General features: G+C 41.4%; 1 protein-coding gene across 8 annotated transcripts in view; it reads right to left on the bottom strand.

The window, feature by feature from the left end:
* TRAPPC8 (trafficking protein particle complex subunit 8) overlaps positions 1-14268 on the bottom strand; it is a 61355-nt gene extending 47087 nt beyond the window's left edge. For 4 of the 8 annotated variants that reach the window (XM_077352523.1, XM_077352528.1, XM_077352525.1 and 1 more), the window contains exons 1-3: positions 13874-14267; positions 9679-9873; positions 4330-4413 (exon numbers count right to left, since the gene is read on the bottom strand). In XM_077352523.1, the coding sequence (XP_077208638.1) occupies positions 4330-4413; positions 9679-9873; positions 13874-14030 (436 nt within the window). In that variant the 5' untranslated portion in view covers positions 14031-14267. Of the gene's footprint in view, positions 1-4329; positions 4414-9678; positions 9874-13873 lie in introns of all 8 variants that reach the window. The other 4 variants (XM_077352527.1, XM_077352529.1, XM_077352530.1 and 1 more) reach the window with 2 other exon arrangements.
* Positions 14269-19637: the final 5369 nt, after the last annotated feature.

Below are 19637 nucleotides of genomic sequence, written 5' to 3'. Positions count from 1 at the left end.
TATCAAGAAATATAAGAATGGAATTTTTTATCATAGTGTGAGAAATTTAGCATACTGCAGAATTTTGAGCAGGGTAGAGCATTTCTCATAGGCAATCTTATGCGAAATATCAATCCAGTGGTAAACCAAGCCCAACATCCCATCTCACACAGTGGCCAAGAAGTTATCCTGGAGAACCAACAACAAAGCACAGGGACCAAATTCTTTAACTGGTGCTGCCTCCTACTTCCTGGCACTGATACTCGGTGGTTTACTGCCTCTGAATGTGGAGCCTCCCTTTAATCACCATGGCTAGTAGCCACTTGAAGATCTGTTTGGCTAATCTTCCTTTAAAGCTATTAATGTCCATGGCTACTACTACATCTACAGACAGTGGATTCTACATTACAATTACTTGTTGGGTGAATAACCATCCTAAATTCACTGTCCAACAATTTAATTCCATTTCTTTCTCTCTTTTTCTTTTTCTTTTTCTTTTGGAGGGGTGGGTAAAGTTCTGTCTGCCCCATGCATGATTTATAAACCTCTGTCATGTCCCCACCTTAGTAATTTTTTCTCCAACAATGAAAAGTCCCAGACTCTTTAAAGGTTCCCCGTAATCATTTTGGTCACCTTCTTTTGCACTTCTAGATTTGCAATATCCATTTTGAGATATAGAAAACATGTGACTCCACACCATAGATCTTTACAAGGACATTACAATATTGGCCATAATGTTCATGTTCAATACATCACTGTGTGCAAACCAGAAGATCCAAGTGATCAGAAAAAAAACACCAAACATGTATTAAGCATGAGGAGCTGCATTCTGTAAGTTCAAGAGAAGCAGAGAATGTGGCATATATCATATTCACTGAGAACAAGCTCTTGACTACATATTTGTGAAGCAGTAGTCATTAAGAAAGAAGTTCTGGCATGTCTTTATTACTCCTCATACTCATTACACAAAGTAGTTACATTCATTTTCATTTATTTTTGTATCCCACTTTTCTCCCCAGTTGGGACTTAAAGGAGTTTAGAACCACCATCCACCATTTTCTTGCAAGGTAGAAAATGGAGTAATCTGGCCATCCCAGGATCTTAGTCCGACTCTTTTTTCACTTGCTGTTTACAAACCAACATAGAACAAAACATCAATATTTGGCAAATCTATATATTTTTAGTTTATGCAAATTGAATGACTGCTGCAGAGAATGTGCAGATGTAATGAAGCACTAGGACAATGACAGATCCAGCAAACAAGCAACACTAAGTGCCAAGTTCTTTATTGCTCAACTACCTGTCATATGCAATATCTACATTTTCACTAACACAAAAGTTTGTTAGACACTAACTTTAACCAAATTAGATTCATACAAATTCCATATTAAAACTATTTGGCAGTCTGACATACAAGTTTACAACTGACTGCTGGTCAGAAACCGGCTTCCAGCCGATTAGGAATCAGGTTCTGATCTCCCAGGATGTCCCTGCATCCTAGCCTTGTGCTGGGGCACAGAAAAGGTTTTTTGGTGGGGAGAAGGGAAGATCATAAGAGAACTCACAGCTGATGGGGGATAAATTGGGAATGGACTTCCTAAAATTGCTACACAATTGCAAAGAGGAGAAAAGAAACAGATTCCCAAAACTGGGGGGGGGGGGGGAAAGAGAGGAAAAAGAGATTGTTAGTCTTCCTTACTCTCTCGATTCGGGAGGGGAAAACAGATATAATGCTTCTGAGGTCCTCAGTGCAAAAGAAACAGGAATAAGATTGTTTCTCTCTTTTTCTCTGCAGCCTAAAGCTGTTGGTTTATTTGTTTCACACATTCATCCCAAACTGAGAGCTTAGGCTGTGGAAAACATCTTCCTCATCTTCCTTTTTACAGCAATATTTCTAGAATGGGAAACTAGAAGAATCTTACTTTCAGCTAACTCCCTAAATACCTCTGCTTGGTACAGAGAAAACTTCCCCAACAAAGGGTCAAGATCTGGCTGCAAGTAGCCTGTTCCTGAAAACAGACATGAGCATGTTGTGAACCATCAAACTGTCCAACAATTAACCGGCTGATTGATTGTCACTGACATCTAGGATGTGAGTTAAACTGGCAGATATTTGAAATTGTGGGCTTTGAAGAATCTATACATGTTGATGAGAACCTGGAAGAAATATTGTTATGAACATATAAATGGACTGCACCCACATCCTAGTATTTCTCAAGAACACAAATTAAGTTGCACTGTCCCAAAACATAATTCAGCCACATTTATGCTTGCTTTTATGGTTGTACAAATAAGCAATGGCAGATTACACTTCTCCCTTTTCCGCCATCTATAACAGAATACATCCACAAGGCTAGGGCCACAAAAATGGAACATGTCAAGAGTAGAACTACATAAACAAATGCCTGCAACAAAAGCCCAATGGCTGCTTTAAGAAAGGGATCTGGAGAACTGATGGTTGAGGGCTTGCTTTATCCATGTCACAATTCTATAAAGCTAATATTTGTCAAGTTAATAATATCTATTTTAAAGATACAACATTAAATTCTTAGATATAAACAACAAACTCATAGAAGAACCAAACAAGGGAGCAACATGGAGAATGGAAAGAGGGGAAGCATTCTCAAAAATGAAATAATAATTCTGTAGTACTATGCTCTTTCCTTTTACCATTCTCCCAGGTATCCAATCAGAATGAAAGGAAATGCTTCTTATTCTTATTGAATAAGCCAAATATTGTGACTCCAATCAATATGAAGTACAGAAATTGGGAATAGCATGCTAGTGCAGGTAACTGCAGAACAAATTATAACACACAATAAATGCTTACAATATATGAGTAACTGCTGCTATTTGATTCAACATATGCTTCAACCCCAGTTTCATAGCTACTGTAGTATAAATATGTAAGGTTGCTTAACGTTAGATCATGGTTGCTTAACGTTAGATCATGGCATTACTTTGAATCTTCTCTACAACACAGAGGTTATGCTGGCTCATTTGTACAGTGTGAACATCTTGTAAAATATCTGTGGAGAGGAAGGGCCTCTCGCCGCATCAGGCCGGCGCCCAGGGAGCCCCCAGCAGCCGCCCTGTGTGCGGCTGCCGGGGACTCCCGTCCCTTATTACGACCGAACTTCGAAAATGGCCGCCGAGGGACCGCCGACGGGACCGCTTCGCAGCCGAGGATGCCTCGCCGCCGCCGCCGCTGCCCCCCGCCACCCGCCCTCAACGACGGATCCTGTAAGGTTAGCTCCCTTACTGCCTGCTGCCCTGTCCTTCCCATTCTAGCGCCCATTGTATTTGGGTTACAATGGGCTCTTTTCCTAGTCATACATATGTCCTTAACCACAAAGGTAGGCTGAATTTTCAAGGAAATATTTGAAGACATATACTTAAATAACCTTTCAAAATGCTGCATGCATGGATGCTGAAACCAACTCATTAGTTTCACTCCTGGCATACAATCTCCAAACTCGGCTTTAATCCTTGGACTGGCTGCTTATGCAAAAAGCACTTTGCAGGATTTAACTACAGAAGAGTCAATTATGGAGCCCACAGGAGTTAGGCACTATATGAAAGTCTACTTTTGCAGGCTGAGTACCACACAAATGGAGAGGAAGGGCAAGAAAGAATTACCATTACCAGAGATATCACTAATATTACACCTAGCCAGTACCTTTAATACTGACACATTCAAGAAATAAACAAAACAAAACAGTACAATGGCCTTTTGCTACAAGCCATTCCTAAGCAATAATATGGTAGCTTCTGCTAGGAAAATGGAATACACCAACATGCTTTCTTGATTAAAGTTGTTTGGATTTCATGCAACAAATAGGTAACAACAGTGCATTTGCTATTATGTGAAATGAAAGACCCTTTAAAAAAGCAACAATGTGTTAAATGAAACAACTTGAGATTTTAAATCATCCCTGTTAGAACAAAACAAAAAAGTTAAGGAAATTTTATGTCACCCAAATACCACAATTTTCTAATACTTCTTTAAAACAAGGAAAAGAAATGAAGTTATTTCTGAAAGACAAAAAATAAAATTCAAAGTGTTCACCAAGTAAATCACCTTGCATTAAGGATGTAATTGTATTTTCTGTGTTTTAACAAAAGAAATGCTCACAATAGGATTTAAATTAACATCAAGAGTAGAAATATGTGAATAACAAAAGACAAATCATACAGTCACCACTAATATTTATTTCCAGAAAAAAACTATTTCAAAGAAAGTGCTACATTGTAGTAGGATTATAAGGGAAAGTGGATGGGTCACATGAAAAAAAAGGAATAGTTGAGGGCAATTTAGGAAACCCACACCAGTCACACAACAAAGAATACCTGAATAAAACGTGGATGTGTTCAGTCCCATCAGTGTGTCTTTCCAACTACTGTACCAAGGAACACTAGCCTTAACTGAGCGATCTGACAGAGAAAACATGGAATTATTAAACTAAGGAGGTAAACTACATATAATTCATCTTTCAGATTTTGGTAACCTGTCTCATGCTCATGAAATATACTTGAGATGAGAATTTTAAGATACCTGCTCAAATTCTCTGTGACCTCTCTAGAAATTAGACTTTTTCAGAACCAAACATGAACAAATGGAAAGCAGCTCAATTTGTAACAAATCTATACTGCGTTTTGCCAATTCTCATCTAAATTACTGTTCTGTTATTCTTAAAGCCCCTAAAACAGCTGGGGTGCATGGTAAATTTTTTCAGTAACATTACCTATTTTTAAATATTTATTGCAGGCAGTAGATATTTCACTTCACCTTCCCCAAAACATATACAGCCTTAAACCACTAACAATACAATCCTAAACAGATTTACAACCTTCTAAGTCCACTGACATTAGTGAGCTTAAAATAATATAACCTTGTTTAGGATTGCTCTAATGTTTTACATTTTATGCTGTTAATGAGTAGCAATTTTATTACATCCTAAAACCATTCACTTCAGAAGATACAGTAGTGTGTTTTCTTTCATTTATTTGCTTTTCCCAAAGAAAACTTATGACCATTCATATTTGATCAGAAATCTTTTGTTTTAGACCAGAAGCAGTTCCCAAACAAAAAAGCTGGGAGGAAGTTGTACATTATCACAGCGAGTTCCAAGGAAGCACCAGCATATTCAAAGCTATCAAACCTTTACTAGTGAGAAAAAAATTAAAATCAACAATTTTCTTCACCTGTATCTAGTAGTTACAAGGCTCTGTTTAGGACTGCATTCTTAATGTGTTATTAATGTTCAGTAGGTTCTTTTCTCCTAAGAAATTAATACGTCAACATTCTGGTTTTAGTCAATGATTGTTACCACCAGTTACTTTTAATGCAAGTCTTACATTCAAATCAACTGCACTTAATGTTATATCTGAGATGGTGGTGGTGGAAAGTGCCATCCAGTCTCAGTGACTAATGGCAAACCCATGGGTATTTCAAAGCAAGAGACATTCAGAGGTGGTTTGCCATTACCTACCTCCACATCACCACCATGGTTTATCTTGAAGATCTCCCATCCACATACAAACTGCTTAGTTTCCAAGATCCAACAAGATCGGGCTAACCTGTGCTATCAAACTATGACAGTGATGATATAGTGGCTAAAGTTCATATCCATCATCAGTCATACCGTTAAATGGGTGGCTTGAGCAAGTCAGTATTTCCAAGTCTAACAAACTAGATAATGCCATGAACGCCACTTTAATTGAGAAGAGTAAGATGCAAAACTGAACATTGTTAGCAGCATTGTGGTTTTATAACCTGCAGACCCATTGTTCCTTTAAAACTGCACACAAAGTTTATGTGCTCATAGTCTCTCATTATATACCGTTCCCCCAACATGCAGTCTTCAAAACAAGTTAAAGGTAAAGGTAAAGGTATCCCCTGTGCAAGCACCGAGTCATGTCTGACCCTTGGGGTGACGCCCTCCAGCGTTTTCTTGGCAGACTCAATACGGGGTGGTTTGCCAGTGCCTTCCCCAGTCATGACCGTTTACCCCCCAGCAAGCTGGGTACTCATTTTACCGACCTCGGAAGGATGGAAGGCTGAGTCAACCTTGAGCCGGCTGCTGGGATTGAACTCCCAGCCTCATGAGCAAAGTTTTCAGACGGCTGCCTTACCACTCTGCGCCACAAGAGGCTCTCAAAACAAGTTAAATAAATACAAATCCAGCCAAAGTTAAGAGGAGAAAGAGACAAGCTTCCGTTGGAATTACTGGAATTTAAAAACTTTACATGACTTGATTAGACACCATTTTCAAAGTCATTTGCAGTTTCAGGGTGGCCCATGAATCACGTTTGAGTGGCCTAAGAATCAAGGATGCCACAAGAACAAAGCTCAGTGCAAAGCTCTTTAACATCAACCCAAAATGCAGGGGTAGTTAAACTGCAGCCCTCCAGATGTATATGGACTACAATTCCCATGAGAACTCATGGGAACTGTAATCCATTGACATCTGGAGGGCTGCAGTTTGACTACCCCTGCCATAATGGTTGAGACAATTTCAGTCTAAAAGAAACACCAAGACTAATACTTTCCCTAGAATTATGAGAAAGCTGGGGGGGGGGGGAATCTTAATTTAATACTTTGTGGAACAAGACAGTCTAAGTTGCAGAGGTGTGCAACTGGTTTAACAGAAAGTGCAACATTTAAAAGAATTGGAAGACTATCAGCAAGGCTGCTAAATTTAATCTGTATATTGAAATTTCCTCTTCTAGCATAGATTATACACACTATTTATGAAGCTGATGTTTCAGGAACTCTAATGGTTTTCAACCTGTGGGTTAAGATGCTACAGGAGGGGGGGGATGAATTGGAAGAAGAGTCTCTAGACAGCTCAAAAGGCAAATTTGGGTTTTTGTCTCCATAATGACATGCCAATGAAACACAGGTTGATACTCAACAGTGCTCGACATTGTAGAAAGTTAACAAGAGAAATGCTAAACTTGTTCATTATTAACTGCCTTGTAGTAAAGCCTGTTGTGTGCTGTGATACAATGGGCGCTAGCTCATGGTTTGGTGTGGGTTTTATGCCTCACTTGGAAGCTAGCAACCCTATGAGGAGGTCTCTCTGTGCACAACAGTTCTGAGCCAAGTCAGGTTCAAGCATACCTAGGAAATGCAGAATTCCAGAACATAAACCTATACCTATCAGGCAACGTTACCTCCTCTCTACAATGTTTCTTGACATGAAGTAGATCACGGGTGCTATGTGGCTGATTGAGTGACTTTTTGAGGCCCAACTTTTAAACCTCAAAGAATATTTCAACCCAGAGGTATCCAATCTCCAGGTGGGGCCTGGAGATATCCTGGAATTACAGCTCATCTCCAGACTATAAAAATCAGGCAGAATTGGCTGCTTTGGGGGTAACCACACAGGTTGCTGTGGAGATGAAACACTTGATGCCTACTGCACAGGGTTGTTGTGCAGATGAAAAAGGAGGCAAAAACCAATGTGAAACAGTTTCATTTGCACAACAACCCTGTGCAATAGGCCTCACATGTTTCATCTCCACAGCAACCTTGTATGGTAGGCCTCAAATGTTCAGAGAGTGGTGAAGATACTCATGGCTGCATCTTCCCTCCAGCGGCAAGGCCAGCCACAGCAGTATTTTAAGAGAGGGGAGGCTTTTCTCTGGCCTCCCTGTCAGCCAACCATAAGACGGAAGAGGAAAGCTTTCCCCCTCATGCGTGCCCTCTCAAAAGGAATGCCCACATAAGTCCATAGGTGTCCCTGCGTTGCTCTTGAAAATACATCCCTTGCCTCAGTCAGAGGCTGTTAGAGGCTCCCTTCATAGCAGGCCTGAAAGGGGGGGATGTGTGCGGAATCCTGAGCAAGAGCAGCAATTGGCCCTGAGGGGAGGAGATTCCACCAATAGGCAGCTTTGGAACCGTCAGCATTTATCAGAGTGTATAGTCACAATCTTATGTATATAGAAGATGTGAAATTGTATTGTTTTATCTTGGAGAGCAAGAAGTTACTCTGCAAATTGGTCATAAACCTTCAGCAAGTTTCAAAGTGGTACCACTTCAAAAACTGTTAAAATCACTAGCTTAGACCATTTTAATTTTCTCCCAGATTTTGAGCTTTTTTCATCATATGACTTTCTGTACATTGAGATGCTTAAAATATTGCCCATCTATGGAGGAGGAAAATAGGTTGACACTATCTTGAGAAATACCACAGGAACAGCAACTGTAGTCAGCATATTCCAGGAAAATCACAAATTGATACAAATACAATATAAGGAAGTTCCGTGAGTGTTCTAGGTTTTATTGCAGAGAATCCATAATTAAAGGTTGAGCCATAGCATTTTTCTACTGACTACCACCATTAGTATGTTTCATTCTCTGCTTGAACAAAATACAATTTACTGTTTCAATGATTTACAGACTGCCCAACTATAATCTCACTGAAATTAACAGATTTTACTTTTAATTGAACATGTTTAAGATCAGGCAGTAATAACTTCAATGGGACTATGAAATCTTGGGCCTACATAATTAGGAACAGCTGTGGGGATGTCCATCTTTTAATTGATTTTTAAGTACTAAAACACTCATTATCCAGCAAGCAACAGTTCATGATTTATACCTGCGTACACAGGATTATTCCACTCAAGCTAACACCACTTGCATAAACTGGTTTCACTTTAGTGATGAAAAATAAAGGCAGTGTGGGGAACATCCAATAGTTGATAGCCATAGCTATTCCACAAGTTCAACAAATGTAATATGCACAGAATTCACTTCTTCAGTATACAGATAGCACATTTCTATTTACATATTACAAAAAGTCAGTAGAGAGAGTTGTATTTCTACAGATGTTCCCATTCCACATAAACTGTACTGATGCTATCTCTTAATCTAGAGAGTAAAGAAGAACATAAAGTCTTGAAAATCAAAGCAAAATTAGAATATAAGAGGATTTTTGTACTATAGAAATATAGATCTAAGGATCTTTTGCCAATATCCTTCACAGCACCAGAACAAAAGGCAGATGGGGAAACTACTTCCTCAGCAACAATGAGGCAGTAGAAGAAGAGAAGAAGCAATAGTCCATGCAAGGAGATGCTCACCATCTTTGAGGAAAATGAGGACTGGCCCTAGATGGAATCCAATCCCCTTGTCCAACATTAGGGACAGAGTGTGAAAGAAGTAACCATACAGCCGCAGCAGCTCCTCTCCTCTGCCACATGCTCACTTGCCTTCTGATGGACAGAGACTGGCCAAGAACCAGCAGAAGGAGGGGGTAGTGCAAGTCACTGTATCCCTCAGGACACAATACAAATCATTTTTTAAACACCTTACAGGCTTTGGGGAGATAAGGTTCAATAGGCTGCCACTTCCAACAGCAGCCCCTGTGTCTCCTTTAATATGTAGCTCTGTCTTTAAAAACATGAGAATTACAATATTGTGAACAAGCAGTGATCTGTTGTGGGGAAAATTAAAAAGTGTATAAAAATGTATATAACATAGTAGAGATTGTTACAGAAAAAGCAGTATGCTAAGATTTTGTTGTATACTTGGCTGTTTATCATATCATATACACCAATAATATGCAATATTCAACATAAAAATTTCAAGCAGTAAGCTTTGTCACCTACAAGTGAATCATATGATCAGCATCTATTTAAAATTAACTTTGTTGGCTTTAACACTTTTCAGTAGGTCTGGTTACATACCACTAATGTTGAGATCGTAATCTCCTGCAGTAATCACATTAGCTACTAATCCTTCGGCAGGCTGACTAACAGTCACAACATCATTGAGAAGCTTCCGAATGGCTCCTGGTTGAGGAGGCTGAGTAATAATGTTGTTGACAGCAATTTTCAAGTTTTTGATTATGTGAAGTTGATTGTTGGGATCCCTCATGTGCACTATAATGAAAACAAAGTTATGTTAGATTAGTACCTTCTGAAATAACTTTTTAACCATTTTTGAAATGCAATGCCTTCCAGTAGATATATTTTTTAAAAATATTGAAAAGACCACTGCAAATTAAACATTCAAAGTAAGAATTAAGTGTTCTCAGTTATAGAAAACTACTAGGTACTTTGGACCTGGAATAAAATATAGGGCAGTCAAAGATGGAAGAAAATTTCACAGAAATTAATTAATTAATTGGATTTGTTACCCACTGCTCCAAGACAACTGGCTTGTGACGAGTTACAGACTAAAAACCCCACTATAAAACCTGACAAAATAATTTACAATCATAAAACAAACTGTGGCAGTAAAGAAAATACCATCTCCCTCCCATCCCCACTCAACAGACCTCCAGCATTTGGCACTATTTATTTATTTGTTTGTTTGTTTGTTTGTTTGTTTTCTATACCGCCCTTCCATAAGGCTCAGGGTGGTTTACATACAACATGGGGGATACATGGAATGAATTAGTATATAACATAAACAAATACAACAAAAACAACAATCCAATAACACAATTTCAGTGATCACAAACAGTACAACAGGAACGAAACCCAGCCAAGGCCCCTGAGAGGAGAAACCGGTTCAGGCCATGGAGGGATGTCTAAGGGGGGACCTGTTGACGGTCTCAGGCAAATGCCTGGTGGAGGAGCTCCCTTTTGCAGGCCCTTTTGCATAAGTACACTATGGGGTACTTATGTAAGTGGGGGTGGCCAATGTTCTGGCTGTTTCGAGGAGGGGGCACTATCTTCCTGACACAAGACCTGGGTCTCAATGCAGCTTCACAGGTCTAATCAGACAGAAGTCTTACTACATCTCACCTATGAATATTAACAAGTCCATTATTTCTAAGGGAATTAACAATGGTGCTCCTAATTTTTTTTAAATTTACATATAACAGCATATAACAACAACTTGTCTTTTGACACACTGTTAGACTTCAAGATCTGGTTAAATAGAAAATCTGAGACATCTTCAATTCAAACATTTTATTCCTTAAATTTTCGACTTTTAATTTCAAATATCTGCTTTATATAGGTAACTGAGGACTGTTTTGTTTCTTTCTAGACTAACTTTATCTGTACACATTAAAGTTTCATAAAAGTGCCTGGTCATAAACATATATTCAGTATTACCTTAAAAGTGCTTATTCTCCCACTCTCACTACTACCCTGTTTTCTTCTCTTTATTAAAAGACCTCACCACTGACCTCTCTCATATTGACCTACCTACTATATATACATACACACACACACACACACACATATATATATATATCATCTCCTCTCCCTGAAGATCTTCATTAAATACCTTCCCTTTCTTTAATAATGGAATTCAGCAATGTACAAAAATACGTTTCCAAATAGTTTCTCCTACACAAACAGGCAAGCTTCATATTTGCTTAGCTCTCCATCCAATATCCCTTTATCTCTTGTCATAGTTACAGAAACTTGGCCTTAGGGTTGGATGCTTCAGCGTCCAAAGCAGCTGTTCGCACCCAAAGCGGTCAGCGCCATGGCGCAAGGGAGGGAGGTGCGGGCACCGGCGCGCCGGCTGGCGCACACACGCAGGCACAGTATTTTTCTGATGTTGAAGAGCCTCTCATGTCAATGGAAGGCTCCTTTCACTGGAAGAATGTATCACAATTAAAGGAATAAATCTATTTAAAGGAATAAATCTATAGGGGGCCAACACAATCTTTTGCACTTGATGGCTTGCATCCAACAAACCATAAGTGAGGCAGAGTTCAGAATGGGAACTTCCCCCTTTTAACCCCAGCCCACTAAGAACCTAGGATTCAGGAGAACTACAAATGGGGATGGGGAAGCAAAATGGGGGTTGATGTGCACATGCATGTGATGGTGAAGACAGCAGAAATCCACCCCCTCCTTCATCAGCAAAAGGGTAGTTCACTCAGCAAAAACAGTAAGATACTTACTGTTATATGTATATGATGTGGGGACTAAATCATTAAATTAAATTATACTGCTTAAGCAGATTTTTTCTTTATTTTATTAATATTTAGTTTACAGATATTAATCATCTTAGTTCAGGCTTTCTTCACCAGGGTTTCATGAAAGCCTGGTGTTTCTTGAAAGACCTGGGGGTTCCAAAATGGGTAGGAATTAGTTAATTTTAAATATATACATTTTTAAAATTTGTTAAACATATATTGAATGATATGATCATCTATAGTCATGTTGACCTGCTCCCCCTTCCAAAATGGCTGATGATAGGCCTGGGGAGGGTGGAAAGAGGAGGGTCCACAGGTGGGCATGTACACAGCTATGCTTCCCAATCATATTCTGCATGATTGTGTCACTTCTGGGGGTTTTTGAAGCCTGAAGAATGTTTCAGGGGATTCTCAACAGTAATAAAGTTGAGAAAGGTCGTCTTAATCCTTGCCTACCCTAAGCCCTCATTGGTAAAGGTATCCCCTGTGCAAGCACCGAGTCATGCCTGACCCTTGGGGTGACGCCCTCCAGCGTTTTCATGGCAGACTCAATACGGGGTGGTTTGCCAGTGCCTTCCCCAGTCATAAGCCCTCATTGGTAGAAAAAGTTATAATGTAATGTAAAACACACATATTCAAGTCTGACATTAACAGAGGCCTTTTTACTGGTGAAGCCCAATACAAAATTTTTAAAAGCAGGTGTGGAATATTAAAAAATTACCAGGAGAACTTACATTCTCAGAGTGATATGGGAACTGGACGTGTTTGTTTTTTGATGAAAATCTGTGTGTGCAGAAATACACATTTACACACTGCAAAGAATATTTGCAGTTAAACTATTAATCCAAATATATTTACCTGGAGCAACTTTAAATAACACACAAGTTCTCTGCTAGGAAGTATGTGCTTGTTTACATGATACATATCATTAAGTTTCACAGGTATCTGGAAAAAGCCTATATTTCATAATGACAAAACAGACGTCTGTTCAATAACAGTAATATACAGAATCACATCCTTTAAAATCTATTAGAAAGTGTGTTTAGGATTGCAGTATAGCTTTGGAGAACCAAACTACAATGTTTTATGATTGCTATAATGAAGCAAGCTGCAAATAAGTCAATATTTGTTTGAAATTTGTAATTGATTCCCAATTGGAAAGCATGACCTTAATGCAAGGATGCATCAACCAGAAACCATCCACTTATAGTGCCTTAGAATTTTACCTATGCAAAATACATTTATCGGTGATTACATATATACGTACTAGCCTAAAGCTTTGAAAGAACTACAAAATATTGGAATTCTTCAGCAAAGCAGTTAAAGTAGGCTCATCTGCATATGCTAGCAGTTACTCACTGGCAATATTAAGGTTGCTATTTATAATCACCATTCATAAGATCAGACACATTTCTCACATTAAAATATTTAAACTTGGCCCAGTGCTTGCAAAACATTCTATCATTTTATGCCCTGCAAGTGCCAAAGTCAGAAAAGAACAACGCTTCCAACACACTTCATATTCTAAACTGGGTTGCATTTTGCACTCAGACTGATGAAAGCTGGCCTGTCAAATCGAACAAAACAACTGAGCCCATTACTGTCAAATGGTTCTACCCTGACTGGCTACGCTGCCCGTAGTGCTATACACACTTGGCAGCCAGGGGAGTGTGTTTTTGTTTTTTGAAACCAGTGCTCAAAAGCTGATTAGAGAATCGTCTTCGGTGACCAAGGAAGATGGCATTCGCCTCCGCAGTAAACAAGATCGCGTTGCTCACGTGAGCCAGTCACCCGGCTTTCCCAGAAGGTAGCGCTTGGCAGGCAACCCCGACAGGCAGCGTCTGCCGGCCTTCAGCCGAGGGCAAACGCGGATGTCCTCCTCCCTTCGCGTCTCCACCAGCGCCCACACTCGCCGGGGCTGCCGAGGGCGGATGCTCACCCCGCCCGCCCGCCCGCCAACCAGCCCGTCCGCTCCGCTCCCGCCGGCTGACACCGACCTTCGGAAGTGAGGCGGCAGAAGGGCTTCACCAGCTCGCAGAAGCCCAGGTTGTTCTTGCGCGTGAGCCTCTCCGCCTCCTCGCTGCACAGCGCGGCCACCAAAGGCACGAACGAGTCCTGGAGGAACTCCTGCACCGACTGCACTCGCTGGGCCATCGCTCCGGCCAACCGAGCGGCCCAACCCGCCGAGCTCAAGCGAGGGGCCGCCTGGCCCGGCCCGCTCCTCCCGCCGCCTTCCTCAGGGCTGGAGCCGAATCCCTGCCCAGGACCGCGGGCTCGGAGCCTCGGCGCAGCCAACCGCCCTCCCAACGGCCACCCCGCCCGCCGCCGGCCTCTCAGCGCCCGCCCAGGACCGCCATGTTGAGCCTGAAGAACCCAGAGAACCGGGTGAACCCGATCCCGGCAGCCCTTGCTGCCAGTCACGTGACGCCAGGAAAAGATTGGTTTCCGGGAATCATAGACGATGATGCCGTGCTAGAGCGGCAGGCCTTCCACCTTTGAGAAGCCGCATCCGGGTTCGTTTGGGACTGGACTTCCGCCCTCCAGGGACGGACCTGGAACTGCAGCTGTTCCACAGAGTTCAGCTGCCTTCCGTGGCTCGGCATCCCCACTGAACTCCCTCACATTCCCTCCAGGGATAGCCTAAACTGTTGGCAATAGAGTATACCAGCTTTTAGACTACACACTTCGGTTCTCCTGGAGGAAATGGCGCTGCGTAGGGCGGACTCGGCATTTCCCTCCCCGTCCAAACTCCATGCTTCCCAGGCTCTTTAGGACGGCTAACTCTGGGTTGGAAAGCGGGGTTTATTAGCAGAAAATGACACAGAGTTCACCCTCCAAAGGCAGTATTTCCTTCAGTGGAAGTGATCTCTGTCGTCGGGAGATAACTTGGAGATTTACAGGTAGCACCACATTCTGCTCCTAAATCGCTCAGAATATTCCAAAACCAGAGTTGGCAACTCCCCTTTAACAGCATATATTTTGTTTCCTGCTCAAGGAGTGAAAAGTGGCAGCATTCACAGTTAAGCAATGGAGAAGTTCAGAAATTTTATCACAATTGCACTTAGAAGCTGCAAATCGTCCCAAACAAACACCACATCCCCCACCCTTAAAAGAAAAATAGAAAGTCCTACTCTTTCAACCTTCAGAACTCTTGAATTTTCTAAATAAATAAACACTTGCTATTGTTTCCTATGTGGGGGGGGGGGGGCAATACACTGTACTATATTTTCTCTTTCAAAGCAGAGGTATATTAAGGTGACCAGATATTAACATTGGTAAAGTGGGACACCATTGACCAGGGGGGGGGGGTTCTTGGTTAAAAATTTGGTCTATATGGAGCAATAAAAAGTTTCATAGAACACATAGAATGCAAAAATAGTATTGTATGTTTTTTTTAATTTCAACATAAGTACAATTTGCCAGGTACCCCCAGATGTTGCTCCAATAGTGGGACAATCTGGTCACCTTATGCACAATTTCTATACATCACGATCACACAGAAGCCAGTCCCAGTTTGCCAGATACATGAGCCTACATCAAATATGTGTTGAGCATGTCTACCAAGATGATACTTCTGGGCTCCATGGACCAATGTTCTAGCTCTGTAGAAGGCAGGTAAAGATGGGGGGAGGTACATCGAGATACGATACTATTAAAAATGAATGAATGCTCTGCTAATCGGGGGGAAGGCTAAAGACACTGGTTAAACATACCTATAATCCCAATGATTCACCAGCAAGGTCACATTGTTCACCACAAGATGGCACTTAAAAGTCTTGTAAAAAAAAAAGTTCAAACTATTCAATACAACGCACTAGGCTGCCTTCAGTGTGGCATAAGTTTTTGTGGACATGATGGTTCTCATTAAGTATTTGAAAGGGAGTGGTTCCTGTTGGCAGCAGAGGATAGGACCCGCAGTAATGATTTTAAACTATGTTTAGAATTATACCAGCTAGATATCATGGGGGGGGGGGGGGGGTAGTTCAGCAGTGGAATAGGTTATCTAAGGAGGTGGTGAGCTCCCCTCACTGGCAATCTTTAAGCAGTAGCCTTAATCATGGATGATTAAATCTGATCCTGCAATGAACAGGGGGCTGAACTACATGGCCTGTACAGCCCCTTCCAGCTCTATAATTCTATGATTTATTTTTGCTGCAACATAAACAGCTACCCAGCTGAAACCTGAATAGATACATTCAATTTATAGTAGAGACAAAGAATCCAATCTAAAATTTAAGATGGCTAAAATGGCAGAAAGTTGCTTATGAAAGAGTCAGGATGCCAACCCTCCTGGTGGTATTTGGGTTCCCTGATAATTACAGCTTATGTTCAGACTGCAGAAATCAGTTACCCTGAAGAATATATGCTTGGGTTGACTTTGTTGGCCAAGTTTAAATATGCAAAGGCAGAAAGCACCAGCTGCTTCAAGAATAAATAGCTTTATTGTGAAGAGAAGCAACTTTATAAAGAGAGAGGAGAGATATATAGTTCTGACAGTCTAACTGACCAACTCTCCTTCATCTAAAAGTTAACAGAGGAAGTATACTCAAAGAAGCAGGAGGTCTTCAACTGAGTCAATCAGAAGAGTTGATTATCTGAAAAATACCAGGAAGTTTCTGATATAAATATGCTAACTACACATCTCCTCCAATGCCCCATGTAATCATGCACACTACAGATTTTCCTTATGGAATTTAACCCCATGGAGGTCCCTGTCCTTCCCAGGCTCTGTCCCAAAATCTTCAGGAGTTTCCAACCAAATATGGGCACCTGATGCTGGTGGCTAGAGGGATTTGACAACTTTATGAAGGAGTGACCCAGAAATGTAGATTGTCATTTGATTGGGAACTATGACTTTGCACAAGATCTAGCACAGTGGATAAATATTAAATGGTATCTACATGAGAATTCCAGGCAGTGATACCCAATCTCATCAGATCTTGGAAGCGAGGCAGAGTTGACACAGGGTAGTATTTGGGTGGGAGACCTCCAAGGAACACTAGGGTCATGACACGGATGCAAGCAATGACAAACAATGTTCAAACATCTCTTGACTGGTTGCCAGACAAGCCTAGCTATACTATACACAGGCCATACGACTGATCCCAACCCAGAGCTGACAATCCTAGCATTTTGGGACATATCTTGCTATGGAGACCCCCATATTAAGATTGATGTCTATTTCTTATTTGAGACTCCCCTCAGGTTCATTTATGACATGCAAGATACAGAAGGGTTTCCAGTAAAATTCCACCCAGCCTGAAGACATTTCCAAGAATGACAAAAATGGAAGCAGCCTGAATGGGTCTACTGGAAAGTAATCAAATCAGTCCCTTCCCTACTTTAAATTCAGGCGATTTCTCAACAATTGATGTTAACACACCCTTAATGAATAGAAAGATCTAGCCAGCAAGTCTTTCTATCTTAAGCCTATTATTTTCCCCCACCCACAACTATCAGCACACTCCTAGCCCTTTGTCCACCCTCCACAACAGCAAGTGACCCATTCATTCCTGTCATTTAGCCCTCTCTTTCAGTCACCATTTCTTTGTTGTATCACTTTTGTACCAGTAGTTTACTGTTTAGCAGTTAAATCCAAATTAACAGAATAAAAGCCTTTTGGCTCCAGCACAATCCCAGCCTTGGAGTACCTTAAATGTCTCATGCTTAGCATTTTCTCTGTATAAATATGTTCCTCCAAACACCAGAATTTTGCAGCAGTTTTTTCAGCCTGTGTACATCTTCACAGGAAAACCCCAGAGATCTGCATCTGCCATTGGTCTCTTCCCCACTTATCTTCCCTCTCCTTTTATCTCTGCATTTGCCTTCCATTTCAGAGCCAAATTAGACATGACATTTGGCATGTGTTTGGGCTGTGTGTCCCTCAAGCCAAACCTTGAGGGGTGACAGCCAAATGTTAAGAAAAATGTGCAAGTCCAGCAGAGTCCAGTTCAGATCACAGCTGAGGCAATGGGAGAAAGGAAGCTTCAGCATCCCTCCCCTCTCCCCATGCACCATTTTCCTGAGCTTAAACATCACGGATGCCCTATTTGTCCTGTTGTGGAGCTGCATGGAGCAAAAGCCCCTCAGAGACCATTTTGGCATGGGTAAACAATGTAATGGGTAAACAATATAAACGGTAATGACTGGGGAAGGCACTGGCAAACCACCCCGTATTGAGTCTACCATGAAAAAGCTAGAGGGCATCACCCCAAGGGTCAGGCATGACTCGGTGCTTGCACAGAGGATACCTTTACCTTTACCTTTTTATATATTGCAGAAATCAGTTCCCCTGGAGAAAATTGATGCCTTGAAGGGTAGGCTACATGGCATTGTACCCCCACAGGAGTCCCTGTCCTTCACAGGTTTTATTCCCAGATCTCCAAGAGTTTCCCAACCTGGATCTGGCAACCCTACCATCTCCCGTTCCTTGCTGGGAGGAACTGGCAACCCTAGTTAGAAGACCCCAAATTCATGTCAAATGTCATGTCTAGTTCAGATAGGATTGCCAGCTTTTGCTTGGCAATGATCAGGAAGATTAGGGGTGGGTGGGTTTGAAAATGATGAAGAGTTCTGAATAATTTGAAAACTTTTGCAGTGTAGGGTTATTTCAGTAGGTCTTAATAAAAAAGAATTATGTTGCTTGTTTTTTGTTTGTTGTTTGGATTTTGCTATGGGTAAAGCACAAACGCTTTAAAATGAGATCAAAGTAATTCTTTGAAATATGGCACAGTCTCCAACTGAATAGTCATGGAAACCTTGTAGTGATTTGCACTGCATTGAATATTCCATTTATCCTCTTTACAAAGCTAAATACCTGCTCCAGCAGCAGTTCTTTGGACTAAGCAGTACTGGATAATATACATTTCACTGTCCTTTTTAAAGGAGCAGGAAACTTCTGGAAAGGAATAAAGTCTTCTTGTGGTGGAAGAGCTGCAATCCAGAACACAGAAAATAGGACTGCAGAAGACCTGAAATACAGAATTCAGAATATAGGGCTTTTGCCCAAACAATGATTGCCATCTAGCTGATGGATGCATATAGCCCCATCTTTATCAAGAGGCACTTGGCCAGGTCACTGGAGTCCCCATGACCATCAGGATGGATGTGCACCCTAAAGCTGTTAGCCTCCAGGTGGCTGGAGATGAGGAGAGGGTTTACCTGGGTAGGGAGCCTCACCCAATAATTTAATGATGTGCTCACATGATTTCCAACATGATCCAGAACTGACATAGGCATGTCTGAGCTACTCTCTCATTTTTGGTTGAATTAGCTTCTACTGTAGAGTTTTTACCCCCAAACCAGAGCATTGCTTTGATGTCCCTGATGTGCCGTCACTTCTGAGTCACATTGAATTATGTAGACACATGGCTAAAATGCCGGGTGTAAGTCCCCCACTTGCCAAATGATCAACAGGGGAGAGGTGGGGTGCAGGAGCAGGGATCCCTGCCACCACTGGGATGTCTGGCATCCCTAGGATCTCCTGGAATTACAACCGCTCTCCAGAGGATAGAGGTCAGTTCACCTGGAGAAAATGGCCACTTGGGAAGGTGGGCTCTATGGCATTATGCACCACTGAAGTCCCTCCTCTCCCCAAACCCAACACTCCTTGGGCTCTGCTCCTGGAGCTGGTAACCTTAGCACTGCATCCAAACATATGTTTGCAATTTATATACATGAAGAAGGGTAGGAGTGGTTTGTTTTTCTAAAAGATGTATTATGAATATTGCTTTTGCAGTTGAGATTAGTGTGGCATAAGAG

The sequence above is a fragment of the Paroedura picta genome, chromosome 9 (assembly GCF_049243985.1).
Source record: "Paroedura picta isolate Pp20150507F chromosome 9, Ppicta_v3.0, whole genome shotgun sequence".
NCBI lineage: Eukaryota > Metazoa > Chordata > Lepidosauria > Squamata > Gekkonidae > Paroedura > Paroedura picta.
This window is presented reverse-complemented; position numbering and strand designations above follow the sequence as displayed.